At 40.4% G+C, this 23,172-nt stretch overlaps 1 protein-coding gene across 1 annotated transcript in view; it reads left to right on the forward strand.

Moving 5' to 3' along the window:
* The window catches only part of exoc4 (exocyst complex component 4), a 104,992-nt gene that overhangs the window by 29,461 nt on the left and 52,359 nt on the right, over positions 1 to 23,172 (forward strand). Inside the window, 1 exon segment of the mRNA XM_025057137.1 lies at positions 5,035 to 5,131. Within this exon segment, the coding sequence (XP_024912905.1) occupies positions 5,035 to 5,131 (97 nt within the window).

A 23,172-nucleotide genomic window follows, 5' to 3' on the forward strand; every position in this document is an offset into this window, starting at 1 on the left:
CTACTGTTATTGAACTCTGACAAAAAATCTGAATTCTGAGACCTTGACGAGCCTTAACCCAAGACATCAAGAGAGGTTTCATAGACCAAGTTTCTCATAATCAGACATGTTTTTTTTCTTCTTTTTTTACCTTGACACGTTTTGACAGTGAGCTCTAATCTTCCTCACAAGTGTCACTTGATGTAACCATAATGAAAGCCCAGCGTCAAAACATGTCAAGTTATAATAAAAAACTACACCAGGATTGACTGATTGTAAGAAACTTAGTATAAATTACCTTTATTAAGATGGATTGACTGATTGTAAGAAACTTAGTAGAGTATAAATTATTATTATTTTATTAAGACGTGATTCCAGTGAAACACCAGAGAGGTGATGAAGAAATAATTAAAAAAGTAAATGCTGTTTAATATTAAAGACGTGATGAAGACAAATACGATTGACACAGGGGGCGACGGAGGGCTGTGTGAGTTTGCACAGTGGAGAAATCATTAGAAAGGAAATGTTTTGTTGTGTGTGTTTGTCAGTTTGAGGTTAATTTTAATCACAGTTGGTCTTGTCGTTATTGTCGGCTTGAGCTGGGAAAACCTCTGTGTGTTTGCTTTCAATCTCAAAGCTGCTGATTGGAAAGAAAAAAAAACAGAGGGAGGGAAAAAAAACGGCAGAGTGGAGTTGATGGGGAGGTGAAGGTCATGTGGGACTTGAAGATCAACGTGTTTATAGAAGTTACAATGGTTGCTCCACCACTGATGTACCGTACACACACCTCAGGGACCAACAGGTTGTTCTGGAAAAAGACCAGTGTGTACAGTGTGAAGGTTGCCTCCCTGCTGTGGCCAATCAGAGAGGGTTTTCTGGACCATTAGATTTTTCCATTCTCCACTCACACACGTGTACACACACTCGCACAAACACATGTCAGCCATGATACTAACTACTATTGGATAACCAGATGTTACACTGTCTAGGATAATACTGTAATTATGCATATACATATACATATATATACACATATATGTATATATACACATGTACTGTATATATGTATATATATATACACATATGTATATATACACATATACTGTGTATATATATGCATATATGTTTATATATATTTATACACATATATATATTGCAAATCTTCACACTTGTTTACAAACACTAACATAAAGTTTTTTGCAAACTTAACCTTTATCCTCAGTTACGCTCTCATTTTTAGTTTAAACCACTGCCTCATTAAGACCAGACTTTGATGATTGCCCTTCCTGAAAATCTATGTTTATGCTGAAAGCGGGTCTAAGGCGGTGATAAAATGAACAGACATCCAATCACTCATATGTAAATCTTTCTAATGAATCAGGATCACAATATTTTATTAATCCCTGGGGGAAAATACACACTGACAGTTTTAGGGCACAATGGCAGGGAAACGTCCTTCATCGCCTCCTAGTTGGATGTTATGACGATGATCTTGTTTTTCATGTAGAAAAGTACACACGTTAGAACAATCTAGATGGAAATGTTACATGTTCAGCTTTGCTATTGCTTCCTTTAAAAAAAAATGACATTGTGCACAATTAATATTCATCCTGCTCCTGGAGTGCATTGTTGTCACACTGCCACTGACAGATGTGCATTCATTAAACCCAAGACCACGGAGACACATTCTGCGCCACGGTGACACCTTTAATAATTGATCCAACTCAATTTACACCTGAATTTATTTATACAATCATTTATTTATACAGTTTATTCTCAGCTGAGGAGTGGCTTTAGTCTCCTGCTTGGTTTGGAGGCAGCAGACACCGTCTTATTAAATTAATTTTAATAATAGAAGGGTTCACATTAAGACCCAATCAGACATGAGGAAAGTCTGACGAGAATACTTTGCCCAGAAATGACCAGAAGAGTCATGCATTATTAAGTCATGGGCTGATTTTTATAAGTTCTTAACTTATGCTGCCAATATTCAGCCACCTTTCCAGATCCTTAGCAAGACTACTTGGTGACTAAAGATTAAAAAGTATCGGCTGTGTCCTTGGAAAATATAATTATCGACTCTTTCACCTGTGTTTTTTTCATTGAATAAAATGAAATTTTTCAGAGTGCTCAATTTCTAGCTGATCCTGTTACTTAAAATTATACCTTTAGTAGTAGTAGTGAATTATATCTAGGAACTTCAACAAATACGGTGTAACTAGAAGATTGTGTTTGTTTTATGATACACTGTTGTGTGTTCCTGTGTGAGAGACATGATTGTGAGTCAATCACACAGGCACGTCTCCTGTCATTACCAATCAGAATCCAGCCACAGTCACCGTAGGAGTCTTTGATCCTCTTGAACTGACCTTTCTAATATCAGGAGGACAGAAGCCCAGTGTGGTGCCAGGCACCTGTAAATGACAGATTCCAGTTGCAATCACGACCTGGAGTTGGTTGTCTTTTTTTCATGTAATTACACAAGGAAACGGTGGTTTCATCTGCATACAGGAGCATCAGTTCGAAAATTTACAAAATGACACTTTCAAATAAACACATGGGTGTCAGTGTGCTACACAGACATCCAGAGCATGCACTCCATCTTCCCCATCTATTTCAGAATTTAGACTTTATTTTCAGCTGGTAGATCTTTGCCCTCTTTCGGACTTGCACCTTTTATACTACTGAAAACAAAGCCATTCCAATTAACTTGTAAAACAACTGTTTCTTTCCTTCAATCTGGATACCCCCAGCTTGTACCCCAGTGCCCACACTAGGATGAATACAGAAACACACCAGCTCCCAAGAGGTGTCGGAGTGTGTTAAAGAAGGCGTCACACATTCATTCTTCCACTGCCTAAATCTGAGCAGGAACCGGATTTGATCACAGGATCAAACCTGTTTCTCATCAAATCCAAGAAAGTGTGGCTAATGCAATTTCACTAAGTCACTGCTTGACTTGATTGCATGTGGGCTGCGGGTGCATGCACAAGGGGGTGTCTGGGTGTCAGTGCATGAGTGAGTGTGTGTGTGTGTGTGAAGATACGATATCTATGAAAATTCTTAGATTATGCTATTGCGCTCTGCAAATGACCTGTGCAGATTTAGACAACACCGTGGCAAACATGTCCTTCATATACAGATGTTTTATGGATGTTGTGACCCTTACCTTGGTGTGTGTCATAAACAGGGCGGTGACCCTGGGGAGGGGTTTCAAGAAGATTTGGCTTCATTAGAATGTGTCATTTTGTCCAGTGTTTTTGTAACGTCCCACTGAGCACCACTTCATGATACACCCTTCCCAGTAATCCTGGATCAGACCCCAGACCAGAGGACACGATGTCCAGAGACTCTCCATTTAACAACAAACAAACAAACAAATCTGCAGACACACAATATCTCCCAAACAAAGTCACCATTTTTGTGGAGAAACATCGCAGATAACAGTTTTGTGGCGTCCTCGACCTGAATCCTGCGTCAGCTCGTCACGTCTAGACAACTTTTAAGAACCACATCCATATTTATGCTTTGGGTTTTAATATTCATCAGTATAACGACCCGCTGGCAGCTGGTTCCGGGCCCCACGGATCAATGAGGTCTTCGCCTCGCTCCTTTGTTTGACACAGATGCAGATGTTTAGAGCATGAAATTAAATTGGTCACCGTCACTGCGAGAGACCTACACAGTTTGTGTAGATGTGGGTTTTGTGTAGTTGCCAGAAAGTGTCGTGCCTCGGAGCGAGCAGGAAACATTAACTCCCTCTAGTCTGACCTATTGTTATTCAGGGGAACTTGAGGAAACAGAAGTTTTGCCAGCCTCCTCCTTGTTGATGATCATAGAGGGAGAGAGTTGGTGAGACTGATGGAGTGATGGAGCGTTTGTACGAGTGAAGGAGGATGAGCAGGAGACTGCGTTGGTGGCAGCTTTGTTTCGGAGCCTGTAATTGAGTCTTAATTGAATTGGCACCAACGAAGGGATGAATAGATGAAGCGCGGGAATCAGAAAGAGCGAGCTGGAGGGAATTGGACCTCATCCTCCAGTCTACTTAGCAATGTGAAAATCCGTTTACTGCGCAGGCGAATGTAACCGCTGCAGATCAGAATCAGAAACCCTTGATTTGAAGTTTTTGGACTGAATGAAAGCTTCCCTTGTCATTAAAATGAAAATACTGCCAGTGTTGTCTACCTCAGACTTTTCAAATGGAACTTGTTCCATTAGAAACGTGTTATGGAGCCCGGCACAGGGAACAATGGACTGATATACATTTGAATGCAAGGCTACGCTGGCTGCCCAGGTAATGCTGAACAGGCTTTCGCACTACAGTGGGCGCTTTTGTGTCGTTTCATACGAGCTCTGCGAGGCCAGATTGGATTTGGAAATGAAACACAAGAAGCAGCAGAGCAAGGCTTTGTGCCACAGTTTCAAAACACACACACACACACACACACATCCTTATAAAACCTTACAACCATGAAAAAGTTTGGATGACTCTCTTGTGTGATTTCTGTCCAACATTTCCATTTACCCACTTCATTTTACATCCCAAATGCTCCTAATTACATCTGTCCAGAATGCATTAGGAGTCAGCGGATGAAATGTTGAAGAAAGTAGTTCTTGCCATGAAACTTTTTTGTACTTTTGATCAACATTTTGCATCATTTCCTAAGGGGATGGATGCAGAATGCTAAATGATGTCATTGTGGGTTTTTTTAAGTCAAACTCTGTGCCAGTTGTGGCAACATTAAACCTCTCTCCAATAATTCTGATTAATAAAAACATATTGGATGCATCAAGACAGAAACGTCTCGGTTTAGCTTGTTTTATTATCATCTTATTACGGTTTGTGTTTGAAAACGTAAGCCTCAAACAGTCACACTCTCTTTTGTCCAAATCTGAAATATATACATACAACCATACAATTTCCCACAATTTCTTTTGGGATGACTCCGTTTTGGTAGCATGCCAATGATTTAAAAATAAAAGTCAGTACACCCTCGCCCACAGAGATGTATTTTGACCTGTTTATTTGACACTCGCTCTGTTTCCTCGTTTTAGGTGGTGCTGATGACAACTTGATCGAAGGTGGAGAAATGAAGTTTGTGTGTAAGCCAGGTGCCAGGAACATCACGGTGATCTTCCAGCCACTTCTCAGGTACAAAGTCTTTTGACTAATGTCCAGATAGGAGATGTTGTGATCAATTTTACAGTGCATTGCCTTTCTTACTGTATGAAGTATTTTGGTGCTTCTTTAAGTGATAGCCTGGAGCGTTAAAATGTGCGGTAAAATGTCTGAGGTCTATGTTTTTTTTTAACTACATTCATTAAGTAAGGATAGAATTCACTTTACAAAGTCTGTCAATTGTCACATCAGTCTGTCAAAGACGGTTCATCAAGACAAAAGGCAGGAAAAATCCAGGGACATGACTCAATAAGCTTAATGTAAAGTAATCGTATTACACACAGCCTAAGAGTACTATCTATCTATCTATTGATTTAAAACTTTTTAAAATAGTCGTTGGATGTCATAAATTACCCATGATGCAATATGGTGTACTCTGGGCTCAGATACTGCTTTGTTGTTACCATCCAGGAATTAGGTTGGCCTACCACCTCCTGTTCTTTACTGCCTGTAGTATTCTGAAGGGTAGTCTTAATGGTTATGTTCAGTACACGTTGTAGTTTCCTACACGGCCTGCAGGTCCCTGCGGAGTACTGTAAATCAAATAGTGAAGAAATTTAATTAAACCAGTCTCTGTGCAGCGATACATAGTTCTTAAAAAAAAGAGCTTATTCTTCTTTCCACACTCTATGGTCCTATTTAGGTTGGAGCATGAAGCTGCAAATTTTACTATCCAGAAAAACGCTGTTTTGTGTGGATAAAAATCTCTGCTCCAAATAATCGTATGATCTGGACACCTAGTAAGGATCTGCTTCCAGCAGGGTTCCTGGAAGATTAAATAATTGTCCACCTGCTGGGTGTTCTTCTACTTCTCCTGGCTCCTGTTAGGTAGTAAGGATCTGCTTCCAGCAGGGTTCGTGGAAGATTAAATAATTGTCCACCTCCTGGCTCCTTTTAGGGGTCACCACAGCAGATTATCTTCCTCCATCTCACCCTTTCTCTGGCCTCCTCTAGAACTACACCAGTCACCTCCATGTCCTCCATCTTCATCATCACATCTTAACTGTCCTTCTGATCTCTCTAATTTCTGAATCTGTTCATCCTGTTCACTCCAGTGAAAACCCTAAGCATCTTCTGAACCATTTTTTTGGGAAACAAATAAACCTTTGAAATGTCCCTTGCCACAGCAGAGAACATGTGGCTGTTTGAGATTTTGGCCAAGTATAGAAATGGACACCTGTGGAAACTCAGAACGTAAGATTGTTCAGTTGCTCGATTCCCACTTTGCCAACCTCCTTTCTACTGTATGTCCTGACTAATTTCAATTGTATCAATCTCCTTTAAAGCAAACCTCTAGTTTCACAGGGCATTGGACCATTTGTAGTGTTTGTGTACGCAATGATCTGCCAGTTCCCTCAGTCTCTCCAACAAACTTTTTTTCTCCCTCTCTTTTGTCTCCTGGTGATGTTCATTCCCTGTTCACCGTGGCCCCGGCCAAGTTTTGGTCCAAACAAATGACCGAAAATAAATTGGTGACTAGCTCTCTGCCTACCTCGACTGTGTTGTCGGTAATGGTTCATATCAATCATGCCCAACTGCCTCGAACGCGAGGATCTCTCTCCTCTCGTCTCCTCCCTCCTGCCCTCTTCAGACTTTTAGTGCCAATGGAGCGCTGTTGCTTGCAGATGGTTTCCTAATGGCAGAGCTCTGGCACTGTGCTGATGGATGGCTACACCTCCTGCAGCCAGCCATGCAACTCATGGCAGCTTTAATGACAAAAGCAGCTGGGGGTTGCGGCACAGGAAATCAGTCGTGTGTGTGGCATTGTGTAGGCGTAGGAGACAACGGGGTCCTAATGTTTGATTGCAAATGGTTTTTACATGTTGTGATGTGTTTCCTGGTTCTCCTCCTATGACAGATGTGGTTCATGTCATAGTTGTGAATGTACGTCTTCATCATAAAGACATTACTTTTGTCATGCTACGTTATTTAAAGCACTAATGTCATAATGTTTTCTTGCAAACACCTTTCAAATGTCAGGCATTTCTCTTGGATGGGAACCTGAACCATTAAATATTTAGGATTACTACTAATTCTACAGCGCCCCCTTTTATAATGTTCATAACAATCAATACTTTTTTAACAATTCCATTGGTTAAAGGTCATATTCAACATATTTCTAAAATATAGCAGCATTTATTAATAAACATTGACTGGGAAATTAGTTAAGAAATTTAAAAATTTTAAAAATAGTTTTAAAGGTATAAAATAACATTAAATTAATTAGTACCATTACTACAGGTTATTAGCACATGAAATGCTCCCACTGAATTTGACAATCTTCATTGTCAAAGTTCAAGTCAGTACAGTGCATCGCCCAGGGCGTGATCCGGACCTCAGTCCACATATTGGTAACCTTTGCTGTAGATATCCGGCCCATTTCTGTCGCATTACTTCATAAGACAATCGAGTTTGCTGTGAAATCAATGGCAAACTGTCCTGTTGTTTTTAAGGTGCACAGTCAAGCTGGGATTCAGTGCCACAGTCTGGTGCACAATATGTGCACACTCTGCTTGTTACACATGCAGATGGTCAGCGTGTGTGCTATTCTCAATTGGGCAGAAAGTGTTAGAGTGGCCAAAGAGCAAAAAGTGGACAGAAATCCACTTCTCTGCTCCAGATTTTGCTGGAAGGAAGGCATATCCCACCTGGCTTTGGAAAGCCTCAGGATTTCCCAGGAAGAGCTGATGGAAGTGGCTGGGGAGAAGGACATCTGGGCAACCGTGGTAATCCTGCTGCTTCTTCACAGCAGACTTGGATAAATAGTGGAAAATAGGTCAAATGTGTGGTAGACGGTGCTTGCTTTGGTAATTACTTTCCAATTTAATGACCAAAGCTGCTGCATTGAGTACAACTTTCCCTGTACTTCGCACCGACCTGTGGACATGTTCCCTTTGACAGGATGTCATCGGACGTGTCAGGGTGCAGAGTGTGTGGATTTAGACATTCACACACAAATGGGAGCGACATGGGGAAATGTTTGTGCATGAAGCAGCCAATTTAGTTTGACTTGTGGGGTCTCCTGTTGACATTTGGGTGATATTTAAGCCCCCTGCTCCAGATGAGGTTGGCATTTTGAGAAGCTTTAGCAGGTCCCTAATCTCCTCCCTGTTCACCAGCCCAGGATGACCACGCCTGGAGATTTGGGCTGGATTTGTTGCCGTTTGTGTGACAGTATACAACACATTTTTCTTTCACTGATATGAAATGGACACACCATGCCATGTTAAGATTGGATCACTGAACCGATGTTGACTGAATAGCTTTATCTGAGATACTGGTCCATTAAATGCTGCTGTCCCTTTAAGGGCACAGACGAGCTATACTCTGCATTTCTAACCCTGCAATTCCACTTTCTGAAAATTTACCAAAACTCTCTCCTAAATACGCAAGAACATTCTACTTGACTGGTTTTGAAAAAATTTGTATTTTCCGGACTATAAATCACTCAGGAATATCAAGTCACAGTAGCCATATAGAGTGCCCTCTAGCGGCTGTCAATTTGAAAATAACGAACATGTAAATTTTCAGTGGTACAGGAGTAGCAGATACTGGTACACGAGCCTAGAGTGCCCTCTAGCGGCTGTCAGTGTGAAAATAACAAACGTGAGTATATATTTGGATATATTCAGTCAGTCTCACCTGAGTATAAGTTCCACTTCCGTGGTCGCCTTTGCTTCTGTAGTCCGAACAAGTTTTCTGACAAATGTTCAACCCCCGCTTCAGGAAGAGAAGTGTGTGTATTGTGTGCTTATTTTCTGCAGTCCCACTGTTTGGCAGAGACACACAATCACAAGGAGGTGTTAACATTTTTCTTAACCCGTACCTGTTGTAGTATATTTTCTACTTATCAAGAAATATTGCTTTGTTTACCTTGGGTGTTATTGAGTTACCCAAGCTAACGTTCCACACCTCTATATTTATCATCTCATTGCTGAAGGTGTTGATTATAAGATATGATGTTTCCTTTTTGTATTTTCCAGCTCTTATTTATATCCCTTTCTCAGTAATGATAATTGGTTTTAGCTATTTATTATTTGTATTTTATTCTCATTAAATCTATTTTATGAACTTGTATTTACTTACAACCATATTTGACTAATTATATTCTGAGTTATTTTAAGGGAAAATACAAAAGGTATTTTATATGCAACATATTTCCACATTCACCAAGTCATAGTGTTAAATAATTATTTTCATAATCGAGCAGCCCTAAAATATGAGTTTGTATACAAGCCCTAAAACATGAATAGACTTAAGAAGAGAATTTTCTCCCTCCACTCTCACACTGGTGTAACTCCAAAGTCTTTATCTGGTAAAAAATCCAGCAGAGTTGCTGTTTCCTGAACTCACAGGAAGATTCAGAGAGTCATTTTCATCGATTCAAAGTCATTTATTTGTTTGTTAAGGGTTTTTCTAATGGTAGCAGTTTAGTTACTTTTATTTTATCTAAGCTGCTTTTAATTAAAAGTTCCCAAATTGCTTTGGACCTGGCTTTTGAACTGCCAAACTGTAATAATTTGATGGTTGTTCTTTAAGAAAGACAGTTAAGAGTAATAAAAAGTTAAAAGTTACTGTACAATTAACTTGCTGGAACCAAAATAATGTTTCAAATATTTTAGAGTCGAAGTAATTCATACATCCTGTTGAGCACACGTTCACTGTGCTTAGTTCAAAAAGCTCACGATAACGTGTTGGTAAATTAATACACGCATGTTTTTATTAAAGTTTAAAGTGGAGAAACAAGTCATAGTGTTGGACGCTGCCAGAAAGAGCCGACGAGAAGAGTGAGTAGCTGAACGGAACGAGTGATGAAAAGATAATACACTCCTTACAGCAACATAAAAATTACTTTTACGACCCCTGTAAATTCCAAACGTTTCGCTGTGTTTTATGATGTTGTTCCGCCGGGAAGAAGTTTCTTTGGCAGCATTGATCGCAACATTTCTCGCGAGGTGCAACAAAGTTAAGTCTTGTCAAATACACTGCAGCAAAATCTGATTTGTCTGTAGTGCTGGAGGAGAACGGCTGGATTATTTGCGCCGTTGTTCTCACCGTGCAACCTTTGTCAACGTGTACAAATCTGTGTGTCTGAAAGTGACAGAGCGGTGTTCCTACCGAAATAAATCTCTTTCTTTGCACACGGGTTCTTAAAATGCAGCGCGGACGTCCTGTCTTAAGTCTTTCTCGCTCAAACATGCACACACTGCTTTGCTGTGCAGGCCCTTGCTCCCTTTTCTAATCTTTTCTCACCCGTTCAGGAGGATTTTCCTCGAGTAAATAGCGTCTTCCTCTGTCTTCCTTTGTAGCCCACTTTATTAAAAAAAAAAACCTGAAGCATAGCTGGGAATAATGGGAGGAGAGGATTTTTCACACTGGAAAGGTCGGGAGAAGAGGATGAGGAAGATAAAAGTAAGGAGAAAGGAAGGGTGAGGATCGGAGATGGGAAACAATGAAAGATCAGCATACAAAGGAGAAAGAAAATGAGGAATAAACAAAGAGGTGGAATAGGAAGAAGGAAAAGTAGTGAGGAATAAGAGGGCTTGTGCAGCGGGTGTCGTCTGTGCCGCTTTGAATACACGGTAATTTATATGCACATATGTTCCCTCTTTTTTACGCCTGTGCTGTTGTGTACGGTACATGTGGAGAAAATGAAAATGGAGAAAAGCCAAGATCACTGAACGGTGACGTGAAACCAGGCAGACTGTATTGAAAAACACATTTGGTCGCAGCCTTTTGTGTGAAATTCTTCAAAAGCGAGATGCAGCGTAGGTGCTGGAGTGTTACACATCCTGTATACATTTGTCAAGTTTTCAGTTATATATACCAGCAACGTGTGCAGGGTAAAGTACTCCTTAATGGAATACTTCTTTGATACAAAATCAAAGGGATTTTGTTTTTAATAGGAGTTGTATTCATGTAAAATGAATACGGAGAGACGATGAATCCTAAACATGAAAGTCTATTTGTGTTTATATACTGTATATATATGTACAGTTCAGACAAATGCATCATGCTTTAGAAATGCAAATGCCAGAGTGACATATATGTCAATAAAGTACAGTCAAGTACAGTAGTAGATACTCATATATACATTTCACAGTACTGTTAAGAAACGTAAAGGTTCCTAAGTTTCTCGAAGGGAACTCCCGAGGGATTAATAAAGTGCTATCTATCTTTCTATCTATCTATCCATCCATCCATCCATCCATCCATCCATCCATCCATCTATCCATCCATCTATCTAAACCCTCTGCCCTACTAGAAAGGTCCGACAAAGCAGGACGCAGCCAATAACAGACGTGCCTAAAACTTTTGCTCACTAAATGGCAACCCGCTGACAGCTCACTATTCTATTTCTGAACAAAGTCAAAAATGACCGCTGTAATTATTCTTCTCATGAGCCTTTTATTATTTATTGTAATGACATTTGTAAGTGATTATCCTCATAGTCTGTAAAATGTATTGTTGTCAAGGAGAAAAAGCAGCAGTAGATCAGCCTCAGACAGCTGGGTGAGGGGGGGGGGGGGGGGGGGGCAGTTTTCAACAGGAATACTATGAATCTGTCAGGTGCTTCTACTTGTCACTAACAGCAGCACCACCCTGTCTTTATTTTCTTTATCTCTCTGATGTCCTTGCCTTCAGGACGGCGCACGCAAACGCTCGCAGCGAACACATCACGCTGTAAATTATACGGCCATCTTTATCTCTCTCCAAAAGTGCAACTTCAGCCAGTTTTTACTGGAAGGTGCAGAGTTTTCAATCTCCTCCTGTTTTTACCGGCACACACATGCACAGAGACTGGCCGACACACACACACACACACACACACCATATTGTGCAGGAGATTAGATACATCATTGAGGGCTTCTATTGAGGTGGATAAACTCTTTGATTGTGTTTATCCATCCCATAATGGAATCAGATTCGGTTCCCAGGGCAACCTGTCCAGCAGACTTATGTGGAGAAGGCAGTAGTCGGTGGGAGCTTAAGGGTGTCTCGTTTGTGTGAACGCTCAGCAGTAGACTTCTTATGAAGTCGGCTTTGAAAGTCCCCGAGGTCTTAGATCTGGATGAGAAAAAATATTGGCATCTGGGTCTTTGGACTAAAAGCTTTGCCTAGACTCAAATACCATTTATATACAAATGAGGTCAAAACTTTGACCCCAAACAATTTCCATCCTTTTTTTGGATTTCAACAAGTTTTTTAAGGCGATTCCTATCGTCTGTATTTCTTTGGTGTACTTCCAAAGTTTCTCCAGACCTATTGGTGTTTGTAGACCTTCAGTCATTTTACTGTAAGATCAGGCTTTTCTCCAGGTCAATGACTTATGACAATATTTTCTTTGGGCTTCAGGTGTATCTGCAGCAGTTTACATATTTAGGTGAATAATTTTCATGAAGAGAGACCAAACAACTGTTTTGGTTTTTTTTTTTTTTTGCCTTGATATTACTTTTGACAAACATAATTACTTCCAATAGTAGTATCAGTACCAGGCCTGATAGTTCAAATACTTGTTATTTTGAACATAACACATATATTGAAACCCAACTTTATGGATCACTGTGACAGTAGTTATTATTGGGGAGTACATACTGTAAATGCAAATCATTAGAACAATGATTCTCAAACTGTGGTACGCATACCACTGGTGGTACGTGGGGAAAATTTTCACATTTACATTTTCAATTGAATAAATCTGAAATATACCATGCACAATTAATACAACATTTAAACATCAACATCTTTATAAACATTTCTAAACATCTCTCCTGTGGTGGAAGTTAACAGTGAAGGCCTCTGCTGCTCTTTTTTTAAATTCTGTTTGGCACTTTGTTTGTTTGCAAAGGTTCATGAATACACCAAGAAATGAACACTGTTGACAGAGATACTATATAATATAAGTCTAATTTAGTAAGTCCGTTCATAAATTATCCAGTTATACAGACACACACACACACAGACTGGACTTTGCTTTGAAGCTTGTCCAGATGACCCCGTCATAATCACACAGATGCTCACACAGTCGTGGTGTCCCTGTGGACTTTATCCCCCACCATGCACGATTGTCTCTGATTGGCTGCTTTTTGAAAGAGACCTCAGTTCCATTCTCGGGAGATTGGTCTTAGTGAACTGTTAGCAACACATTTCAAGGCAATGATATTCTCAATTTTCCGAGCGTACAATAATTTAATTAAACCTGCAGGGTTCTTTAGACCTGTTGCTATGAAAGGACACAATCAGGAAGACAGAATGTTCCTAATACTTGTCCGATGAAAGCCGGAGAGAAGCGCTGCCAAGGAGAGAATTACCAAAGCACAATAAAGAGATGTTTTCGCCATGTGTTGCTTTCACCCACGTCCCAGTGTTTGTTATTCTTCTCCCTTCTGTCATTTCCTGAGTTTTTAGTGATGTTATCATCCGTGCCGAGATTGAAAAACAGGCCTGTTTTTACTGCCCACTAAAAAACTGAAATTATTTATGGAGTATTTATGAAGAAGTGTATTCTGTGTTTCTTATCTGCCACTGCTCTTCTGAGAATACTGTCAAGGTGAAGACTGAGTGTCGGAGATGGCTGATTTACAGATATTCTCTTGTTCCCGTCCCTCACACTTCCCTCTGTTTTCTCCTTCTTTGAATTCAGCCTTCGTCGCCTGTCTCGCGTCTCTTCATCCCTTTATCCCTTGACAACTTGAGCTGCCAGTCTGTGTTACTGTCACATGAGCGAATGCCGTCCCCCCTGCATCACAGCAGCCTTTGATTGGCCAGGCCCTTCCAGGTCGGTGAGCCGCTGCCTGATAATAACCTTGTTTGATTGCTGGAGCAGAGAGGTAATTGATTGATCTGCTCACCCTGTTTGAGGCCCTGGGTCTAAAGTAGCCTCGCACATGTGTGTGAGTGTGGTAGCACACACAGGTGTGTGTGTGTGTGGGGGGGGGGGACATACATGTAACTCAAATTTTCCACCACCATCATTGTTTCATATCCCATTCTATTACTGTGAGGAACAGAAATGTCCAAACTCTTTTAATGGCGTAATTTTCTGTCGTATAAAAAGAAAACCCAGGTCCATCTGTTCCTCCCATGATCCTGGAGACCAGGTGTTTTTTTTTCCAGATCTGTTATTGTTGACCTCCCTCTGGGTTCAAAAAACCAGACAGTGTGCCTTTTGAAAGAAAGCAGTGCTGCTTGGTGCTAAGAGTCCATTTCCAGCTCCTGGGCTGTGTGCTACTAAAGTTTCACACAGTGTGTAAATGTAATGAACCTGATGCTGCCGTTTACCTGTTCTACACTTAACCAGTATTTCCCGAGCTTATGGTTTTGTACTTGAACACCATGGGGTTTTTTAAAAATTATTTTTCTTATTTTTATGCTCCTTATCAGCAATGGTAATTTTGACAGTCATTTTGATCTAGTCTTAGTTTTAGTCTTTTCTAAAAAAAAAAAAAAAAAAAAGAATAAATGTATCGTAGTCTGAGTCAAAATGTTGTTTAATTTTGGTGTGGATCATCATCAAGTGTTCGTTGAGGAAATGCTTAGGGCGTCAAAATGTAAATGGATTTATTTTATTCATTATGTATATGTACGTATGTATATATGTATATGCATATATATGTATATGTATATATGTATTCTTATTAATAAGTCCCAGCTATATATGTATATGTATATTTATACAAGAAAAGCAAAGCAATGTGAAAAGTACAGTATATTAAAGGCAAACAAAAATCAGTGATTAAATATATTTAAAACAACATAAAATAAAAGGTAAGCAATAGCAGGTCACAAAATCTGTCACGAGTTCCAAGATTAGCCACTGTGCTAAAATCCAGACATTGATTTTCAGGATGTAGTTTGTTTTTAAGGACATTTACTTCATCGTCCCTCTCTAAACAACCCCAGCCCTGATAAACAGGTCGTTAAACCTCATTAAAAGTCTCCGTCTACCTGTTAGAGCACGGTTTGTGAGCTTGCTAATTTGTAGTCCATCTTTTTGGATAATTATCCTTTAAGCTAGGTCTTCCGACGGAGTCACAACACCGTCCCAGTGGATGAACAAACGTTTAATCACAAAGCAAAGAAGTTTGAGCTCAACATGGAAATGCATGCATAGTCCAGGGTTATAGTTTGTGCTGATGGGGCATTACATGTAATTGACTTGTTGGATTAACTCAATTGTTGGAGTTTTACTGTGTTTAACCAATGAGCGAGTGGAGAATCTTGGTTTTATTTTTTATTCTTTTTATTTGCTTTTCTTCCAGCTCCAGTCTGTCTAAAAAATATTCTGGTTCACATTTGTCAGTCCTCAACTCAAGCTGTGAGATGAAGAAACCCTGAAAGCTCAGGGAAGTAACATTCATTCTTTTTTTATATTGAAAAAAGAAAAAAGCAAAAAAGCAAAATCTCCCTTTTTGGCTCCCCCTCCTTATCAGTCATGGTTAAATCCCTGACCGCGCAGGAGTCGTGCTGAGATTGTTGAATGAGCAACTGGTGGAGTTGGTTGGAGTTGAAGCTGAGTCTCCTCTCTCCTCTCCTCTCCTCTCTCCTCTCCTTCCTTAATTTGCCTTTTTCTGCCCTTCCTGCAATAGCTCTGAACCCCTAGGGGGCCCCGTCCCCCACTTTAGGAACCGCTGTTTTTAAGTAGATTCTCCTTTACTCTCAGATAGAATCTGATATAAAAACGAGCAAGAGAGCAACATATTCGTACTCACTTCACTTTTCTCCGTCAAACTGAAAATTGTCACTTCTCCTAAAAGACTAAAAAGATTGTATCCTTCCTAAAAACAAAAGACTAAAAAGATTGTATCCTTCCTTTAAATAGGACCTCATATCTACAGTAAAGGACGAGGGGGGCGGGGGGGCGGCCTGGATTCAGAACGGGACGGAACAAGATCATGAACAGCATAGGGGAGAAGGCTGGGAAAGGAGGGAAGGGAGGAAAAAAAGGGGCAAAAATCCATTATGTTTGATGTTGGCGTCTCATTTTGGCAGCAAATGATGGTGGAAAACCCTGTGAAATGACATTAGGGGCATCTTGTAATGCGATTTCAGCTATGTGTGAATATGAGATTTCTAATGGATTCGAGCACATTAGAGCACAGTCTTTATCTGTAGTATTTATTCCCCCCTGGTTTCAAATGCAATTTGCTAAGTACAATGTTTCACTCTGCTCCAGCTCCTCTGGCTGGAAGGGATGTGGGGGAGGATTATACCATTTTTCCATTTTTTTCTTCTTAGCGGCTGTCGCTATGTGAAAGATAAAAAAGATGAAGATCACAAGCCCATCTGACAAATTGGTATATTATGAGCAAGATATTGTTTCTATAATACGTGCAGATGTAGGCAGAGAAGATAAATTTCACCACAATGGGCAATCTGTGCACAGGAGTTGGTGGTTATCAGTCTGTCAGAGTTGGTCATGTTTAAAAACCCTGGATTAGATTAAGCATGTAATTAAGTGTGACATATATTTTTTCGTTAAAAACTGGTATAATTCTGGACACAACTGGAGAAATGAAAAAAGATAGTTAAAATTTGAATGCTTTCTAAGCATGCTACGATAGCTTCCACAGCGGCTGAAATGTAGCTCCAAACTTTTACAGAGCTAATCACTTGATGTGTTTTAGTTGCCAAACTGTCGTTCATGTAATGTCTTGATGTGTTTTAGTTGCCAAACTGTCTGTTGCCAAACTGTCTGTTTTTTCCTATTCCTTCTCACAAACAGATGGAAATTCAAACCCATATGTCTAACTTGGATTTATTATTTCCTAATTATAAGACTGCATTTTCCTTGTTCCTTCTCATTGGAACCATAAAGTAAAATATCCAAAAAGTTGGATACATTTCTTAGTTTCTACCCTGCATCCTCCTGAGATTCTAGGAATTTCAGAAAGACAAAATATTCCGATATTTCTTAATTTATATATTTTTTCTATCTAACCTGACTAACCAGTCATGACAGGACTGCAGTACTAATAACTAAGTACGTGAACAGGCAGTGATCAGCTTTGAAACTTACGCTGTTCAACACACAAGTCACAAGTCCTTGAGATCACAGACTACTTCAGCCACGGGCCCCTTTTGTCATTTGTCCAGTATTACAGCGCTGGAAAAAAAAAAATCAAAGTCTTGTGTTTTAATTTCCTCACACCCTGATATCTGTCTCAGAAAGATTGGGGTCACAACATTTCTGATTAGCATCCACATGTGCATGCTCCTGTTAGCGTTCACACAAATTGTGGCAAATCAGCCAGTGTGGAGCGCTCTGCAGGTTTAATGAGCTAGATTAAGGAGGAAGTAATTTAACCCCTGCCTGCAAGAAACACACACACACACACACTCTTATGTTGCCGTATGTCGCATCTGAGCCAAACACGCAGATCCACAAACCAAAAGCGCGTTCACAGTGTGACCACATCACCACAAATCCTATGTGTGAGCAAGTAGAAGAAGGAGCGGGGCCATTATGCAAATGTCAGGTGTCAAGTGTAAATGAGATTGTAGGGATGACAGAGTGAAGCATTGAATCACACTGACTCCCTTGGCAACTGTACCACTGGAATGAGAGCGTTCCAGTATGGAGGCCAGGTGATGGCCTTCGTCAAACAGAAAAACAGCAGAGAGAAAAGACAACGTTGTTAATAAATGTTCATATTAAAACTGATTCAAACATAAATATATATCTAACTCATATTTTTAGGAAGCTTAAATATTTCTTTGACTATTTCTTACTCCCTCAAAGTACTTGGATCTAGCTTGAAGCTAATTTTGCTAACCTAAGGTATGTAAGTACGTCATTTTTAAAGTATTGTTTTGCTTCATTTTGGTTTTTTATTTATTTTGTTTTATTTAAATAAAATGTTTGGGCACCTTGTTAGCTAACTAGCTACCTGTTTTGTCTTATTTTATAGATGCCTTACCTCGCTTTGCTTCAGAGGTGACTTTTAGCTTGTTTTTGCTAAGTGGTAGCTACTTCTGGGCTAATTTATTTTTTATTAAAAATATAGGTTGGGTTATGCTTTTTTTGCTAAGTGGTAGCTACTTCTGGGGTAATTTATTTTTTATTAAAACCATCGTTTGGATTAGGATATATGTTTATCAATAGTTATAATATAGTAATATTTAGTTATATATGTATTTATATATATATTTCAGCTTTTATTTCAGCAATTAAGGTTATTTTCTTGACTTTCTTGACTCAATTATAATATTGTTGTTTCTTGCTTGTTTTCCTTTCTTTTTGTCATCTTTCAGCTTTTATTTTTCACGTATTTGTTTCTTTGTTTGTTGTCTTTCGTTCTTCCTTCCGTTCTACCTGACTTCATTTCCTACTTCCTTCCCTTAAAGAGAACCAGAAGAACAACAAGTCTTTAAATTAAAACGTCTCTACATTTATCAATGAGTGAATGACACTGTCGTAACGATCATTACGACCTTTACTCTTTCATCACTTCTGGTCATCTTCAGATCAGAAGTATTTACTGAGCAACTTCGTTAGTTAGCCTCCTGTCCGTGCACGTAAACACATCGCCCACTCAGTCCTGTCACTTTTCAGAGTGAAGCAGACAAAGTTAAAGGTCAGTGCCCAGTCAAGGTTGTCTGTCTTTTGCAGAGAGCCCTTTAAAATGAACACACACACACACAGACACACACACACCGAGATATGACACTGAAACAAGTTGTCCTGGACAGGCCATGAAAGGATCAATGAATAATTTAACCCCTAACATCATATTTCCCAGGGCAGTAATGTATACGGAGCACATCCGTCTGATGTGTGTGTGTGTGTGTGTGTTTATCTGTTTGGTTGTGTATCTGCTGTACAGTATGTATGCGTTATACTGGGAGAAGTGGTTATTTCAGCAGTGTGATGTGATGTGATGTGTGTATTATCAGACCTGTAGCTGTGACAGACACACAGGCCTAGAGCTAACTTCCTGGAATTGCAATTTCTGCTGGCCATCTCCAATATGAGACCTGTCACCACGTTCCCTCCAGGCCATGCAAACCGTGATTGAGGCATTCTGGTAGGTATCACTATCAGGAGTGCACGCCCGCCCGAGAGGTTTTGTGTTTCTTCCCAATGAGTAATAAGACGTTTTGAATGCAGATTAAGAGTTTTGTGCCTTTTCAGTCATTCCTCCCTCTCACTTCTTCTCTTTTTTTTCCCTACTTTATTCCCGCTGACATGTTCCCTTCCTTTATTTTCTGCTGTCACCGCTTCCATCCTCCTCCACTTTGTCCTTCGAAAACCATTTTACCTCTCGTTCTCACCCGTCGCCACCTGTGTCATCCCCCCTTTTTCTCCCCTGTCAACACTGTCATAGCTCGGGGAGCCCGTCGGTGTGTTACAGACCTCTCAACACTAGTTCTCTTTATGGCATTTTCTTTTTTTAAATTCAATCAGACTTCAATGGTGGCCTCCCAGTACCATTTCAATTTACTAGCTGGACGCCACAGGATAGGGGAGCGCTAACGCTAACATAAAGGTGTAAATGGAATGGAAGGCAAAGAGAAAGAGGGGAAGAGGGATGGCAAAGAGTCGAGGCACTGGAACGGTGCCAAGGAGAAAACAGCTACGCAGTGGTGGAAATAGGAAGGATTTGAAAAAAAAAAAAAGATGATGGAGAGGGTGAAGTCTCAGAGCATTTCAGGGGATAAGAGACAGGCAGGAGCAGCAGGAAAGTGAGTGAAATGAAGGGTGGGAAATGAAGAGGGGGAGATAAAGGCACACACGTGAGAGGAGAAGGAGCGATAAATATAAAGTGTTTTTTTAATCAGAGGAGAATGTGATGTGTCACGGCTCACTCGGCAACCTGTTGGAAGGAATCCATCAACATTTTGGATGTCTGTGATACAATGCAGTGCTGGTTCACTGGGCTGTGAACTTTGAAGGAAGTACGTAGTAAGTGTGAGACGTACCGAAATTGAAATTGGACACGAAAGCAGTTTCCCATCCAAGCAAAATTGTTTTTATGTATGAAAATATAAATCAGCAGAATGGCTCTCTCTCTCTCTTTCTCTCACCTGTGGCCATTGTACCTTGGAGGAAAAAAAAAATCAAAACTATTGCCGTTTTCACTGAAATCATTTTGACCTCAGCCTGCCAACTTTCTCCAGGGCCACTCTCCATTTACTTTTCTTTTTGGGCCAAAATGGGCCGGTCGTGTTCATCTCTGCTGCCAGCCCTTTATGTGTTGTGTCTGGGTTAAGTGTTTTTCTCAGTAGTTTTCAGGCAAATTGAAAAGTGCCTTTGCACTTAGCTCTCCCAGGGATGGTTGCCATTTCAGCGTTGCTGAGTCATCCACCAAACCCTCCAGTGTCCTTCGTTGGCTTTAAAGACAAGAGTTTTTCCCCAACTGTCATCGAACAAATCAAAATAAGTTTGTAAAATTTCTTCTTTTCTTCCAAGCCAACCTTGGTTCTTTACTAGTGACTCAAAAAAAAAGAGCCTGGAACTTTTAATCTTTTACAATGAACACATTTTCAGAATCGTAACCATGAGCTGTAATCACTCTTTGCTAAATTAGTTATTTGTCGTCCATCTGTGCACAATTCCCCCTGGTGCAACCAGAGATTTATTTATTTTTATTCTTAAGATTGCTTTTCACACACCAATGACTTCCTATAAATATTTGGCCAATTGAGAATAACTTGATTTTCTTTTTTGGTCTTGTCAAAAGAAACACTTTTTAACCCACTATAGCAGTGTATCACTTTCAGGCTCTAAATTCTTACATTTTGGCTATTTTCTTTTTAACATAAACCTAAAATTACCAACCAACCAACCAACAATGTTTTTTTATTTATTTTTAAACAGCAAGATTTTTAGTCATTATGATTTTCTCTCGCTCCATTCCACACTTAAATCCCACCTGAGTTTTACCCTTGGTGGTTGATGACAGAAAACAAAGTTCATCTACAGTGAATATGAGCCACTGTTTGTGGACTAATTGTTGGATTCTGTCCAATCAGCTTTGTGTTTCCTCTTTAACTCTCTGACCTACTTTAATAAAGCTGCACCATTTTCTCCTGTTTCTGTAAATGTCACCTGTGGGAGGCCACTTAGAGCTGGGGCTTATTAATCAGTCCTGTTATATAAGGGGAGAGGAGGGGGGGGGGGGGTTAAATATTGAGAATATTGGCTTCTGTCTGCACCTGCAAATCTGCATAATCCCTGGCAGTTATTAAGGACACAAGAGTTTAAAGAGTGCACACACTTTTACACACACACACACAGACCAGGCGTTGATATGAATGTACACACCAGTGGACCGAGCCGTGACGGTGCCGCCATCGTCCTCTTTATCTGTACCGACTCACATTTGACAATAGTAACAAAAGCAGTAATTTAGGCCCCGGTCGTCTCCCATTGTGACACCGAGGCATCTCTGCCTGTTCTTAATGACCAAACTTGGCATATGAGAGAGCACATCCTCCCTCTGCACCTTCTGGTTTAACAATAGCTAATACACACACACATAAATGACATCATTACTAGCTATTAAAATGGCCAATACAATGGCAGACAATGGTGTTTGTTTTTTTGCGCAGAAGTTCCCTGTTTGCGTGGTTAATGTCGATAAGGCGATAAATCTTTAAGTCCTACCTTCAGGACAATGCAGCGGCATTTAATTGTCCCCCAGTATCTGATAATCCCACTTCTGAGTGTGTCATCATAGGAGATATTCTCCGCCCATTGCAGACTCTCCCAACGCTTTGAGTCAATTATTTTCCCTCCAAATTCTTAGTACTTATCATTCAGCTGGCTGACAGCGGAGATGGGCCATTATGCTGGATAAAATTCATACTTTGGTGACAAATGCCTTTGGAAATACAAAGCTCCGGTCCACTGAAAATTTTTGGGCTTGTTATGAAGCGGAATGAAACTGCAGCGCACAGGTTTGTAACCCTGCTGCTATGATTTCCTTGCCTGAGGCAACCCGCCAGGAGAAGTGTGCGTCTCTGAAAGTTTTTCTTTTTTTTTTTTATTATTATTATTTTTTTTTCTAAAGAGGTAGATTCTCACAGTGCTGGCTGTCACACGTTTTACCCACACAACTGAGATTTGAAAAATGGGCAGTAGACAATGAAACGGCACATAGGCGCTAAGTTGCTAGCAGGACTTTGTCATTGAACATACACTCATTTCGTGAATAACTTTCTTCACCTAAAGGCTGATATTTTACACATTTATTAACAACTATTGTGTCACAGGGCCAGGTCTGCCCCAAGGTGCGGATTGTAGCATGCTAATGTAGCTGGGAAAAAGTCATCATTAAAAACACATGGCAAAGAAATGAGCCATTTAGTCTGTAACGCTCCAGGAATGATACCTCTGCAAAAATAAATCAGACAAATAATGTCACATTTTTCTCCACATCTACGTCGAGTGACCTGCCCCCCCAAAGCTGCGTTATTGATGACACCGGCCTTCTCGTTGTGCTCCAGAATTAAGGATTAGACGTGGCATCTATCTGTGCCCATGCTCACTTTCATTAACTGAATCTACCGCCTTTACATTTAGAGGAAAGACTAATGAGTGAAATGGTCTGGGACAGAATTAGAGGGAGATAAAGAGATGGAGGGTGGAGAGGAAAACCGCCAGAAGACGGAGGAGTGTGCTAGCAGCGGCGGTGCAGTGGTGATTTGTCTTTGAGGCTCTGTGGTGTTGGCGATGGCGGCGTCAGCTAAACAAGGCCATCTCATTTCCTGTTGTCTGCAGGAAGCAGCTGTCTGCTACTGCTGCTGCTGCTGCTGCTGCTGCTACTCACAGCCGCTGGTCATCAATCTCCCCGGTTTTAATTGGTCTGCGCCACACTGCGACGGGCAGGCATGCGTGCGCACACACACGCACGCACTGACAGGAGTAGGTGAAAACACAAATGTGCACGTCAGCATTGCATTTCTAAAGAGAGAGAGTGAGAGACAGAGAAAAATAGAGAGAGAGAGAGAGAAACCAAACATCTGTTGCCTGTAATGAAAACTCTACAGCAGTATCACCATTTTGATAA

Source organism: Cynoglossus semilaevis, chromosome 8, assembly GCF_000523025.1.
Source record: "Cynoglossus semilaevis isolate Cse_v1.0 chromosome 8, Cse_v1.0, whole genome shotgun sequence".
In the NCBI taxonomy this organism is placed as follows: Eukaryota; Metazoa; Chordata; class Actinopteri; order Pleuronectiformes; family Cynoglossidae; genus Cynoglossus; species Cynoglossus semilaevis.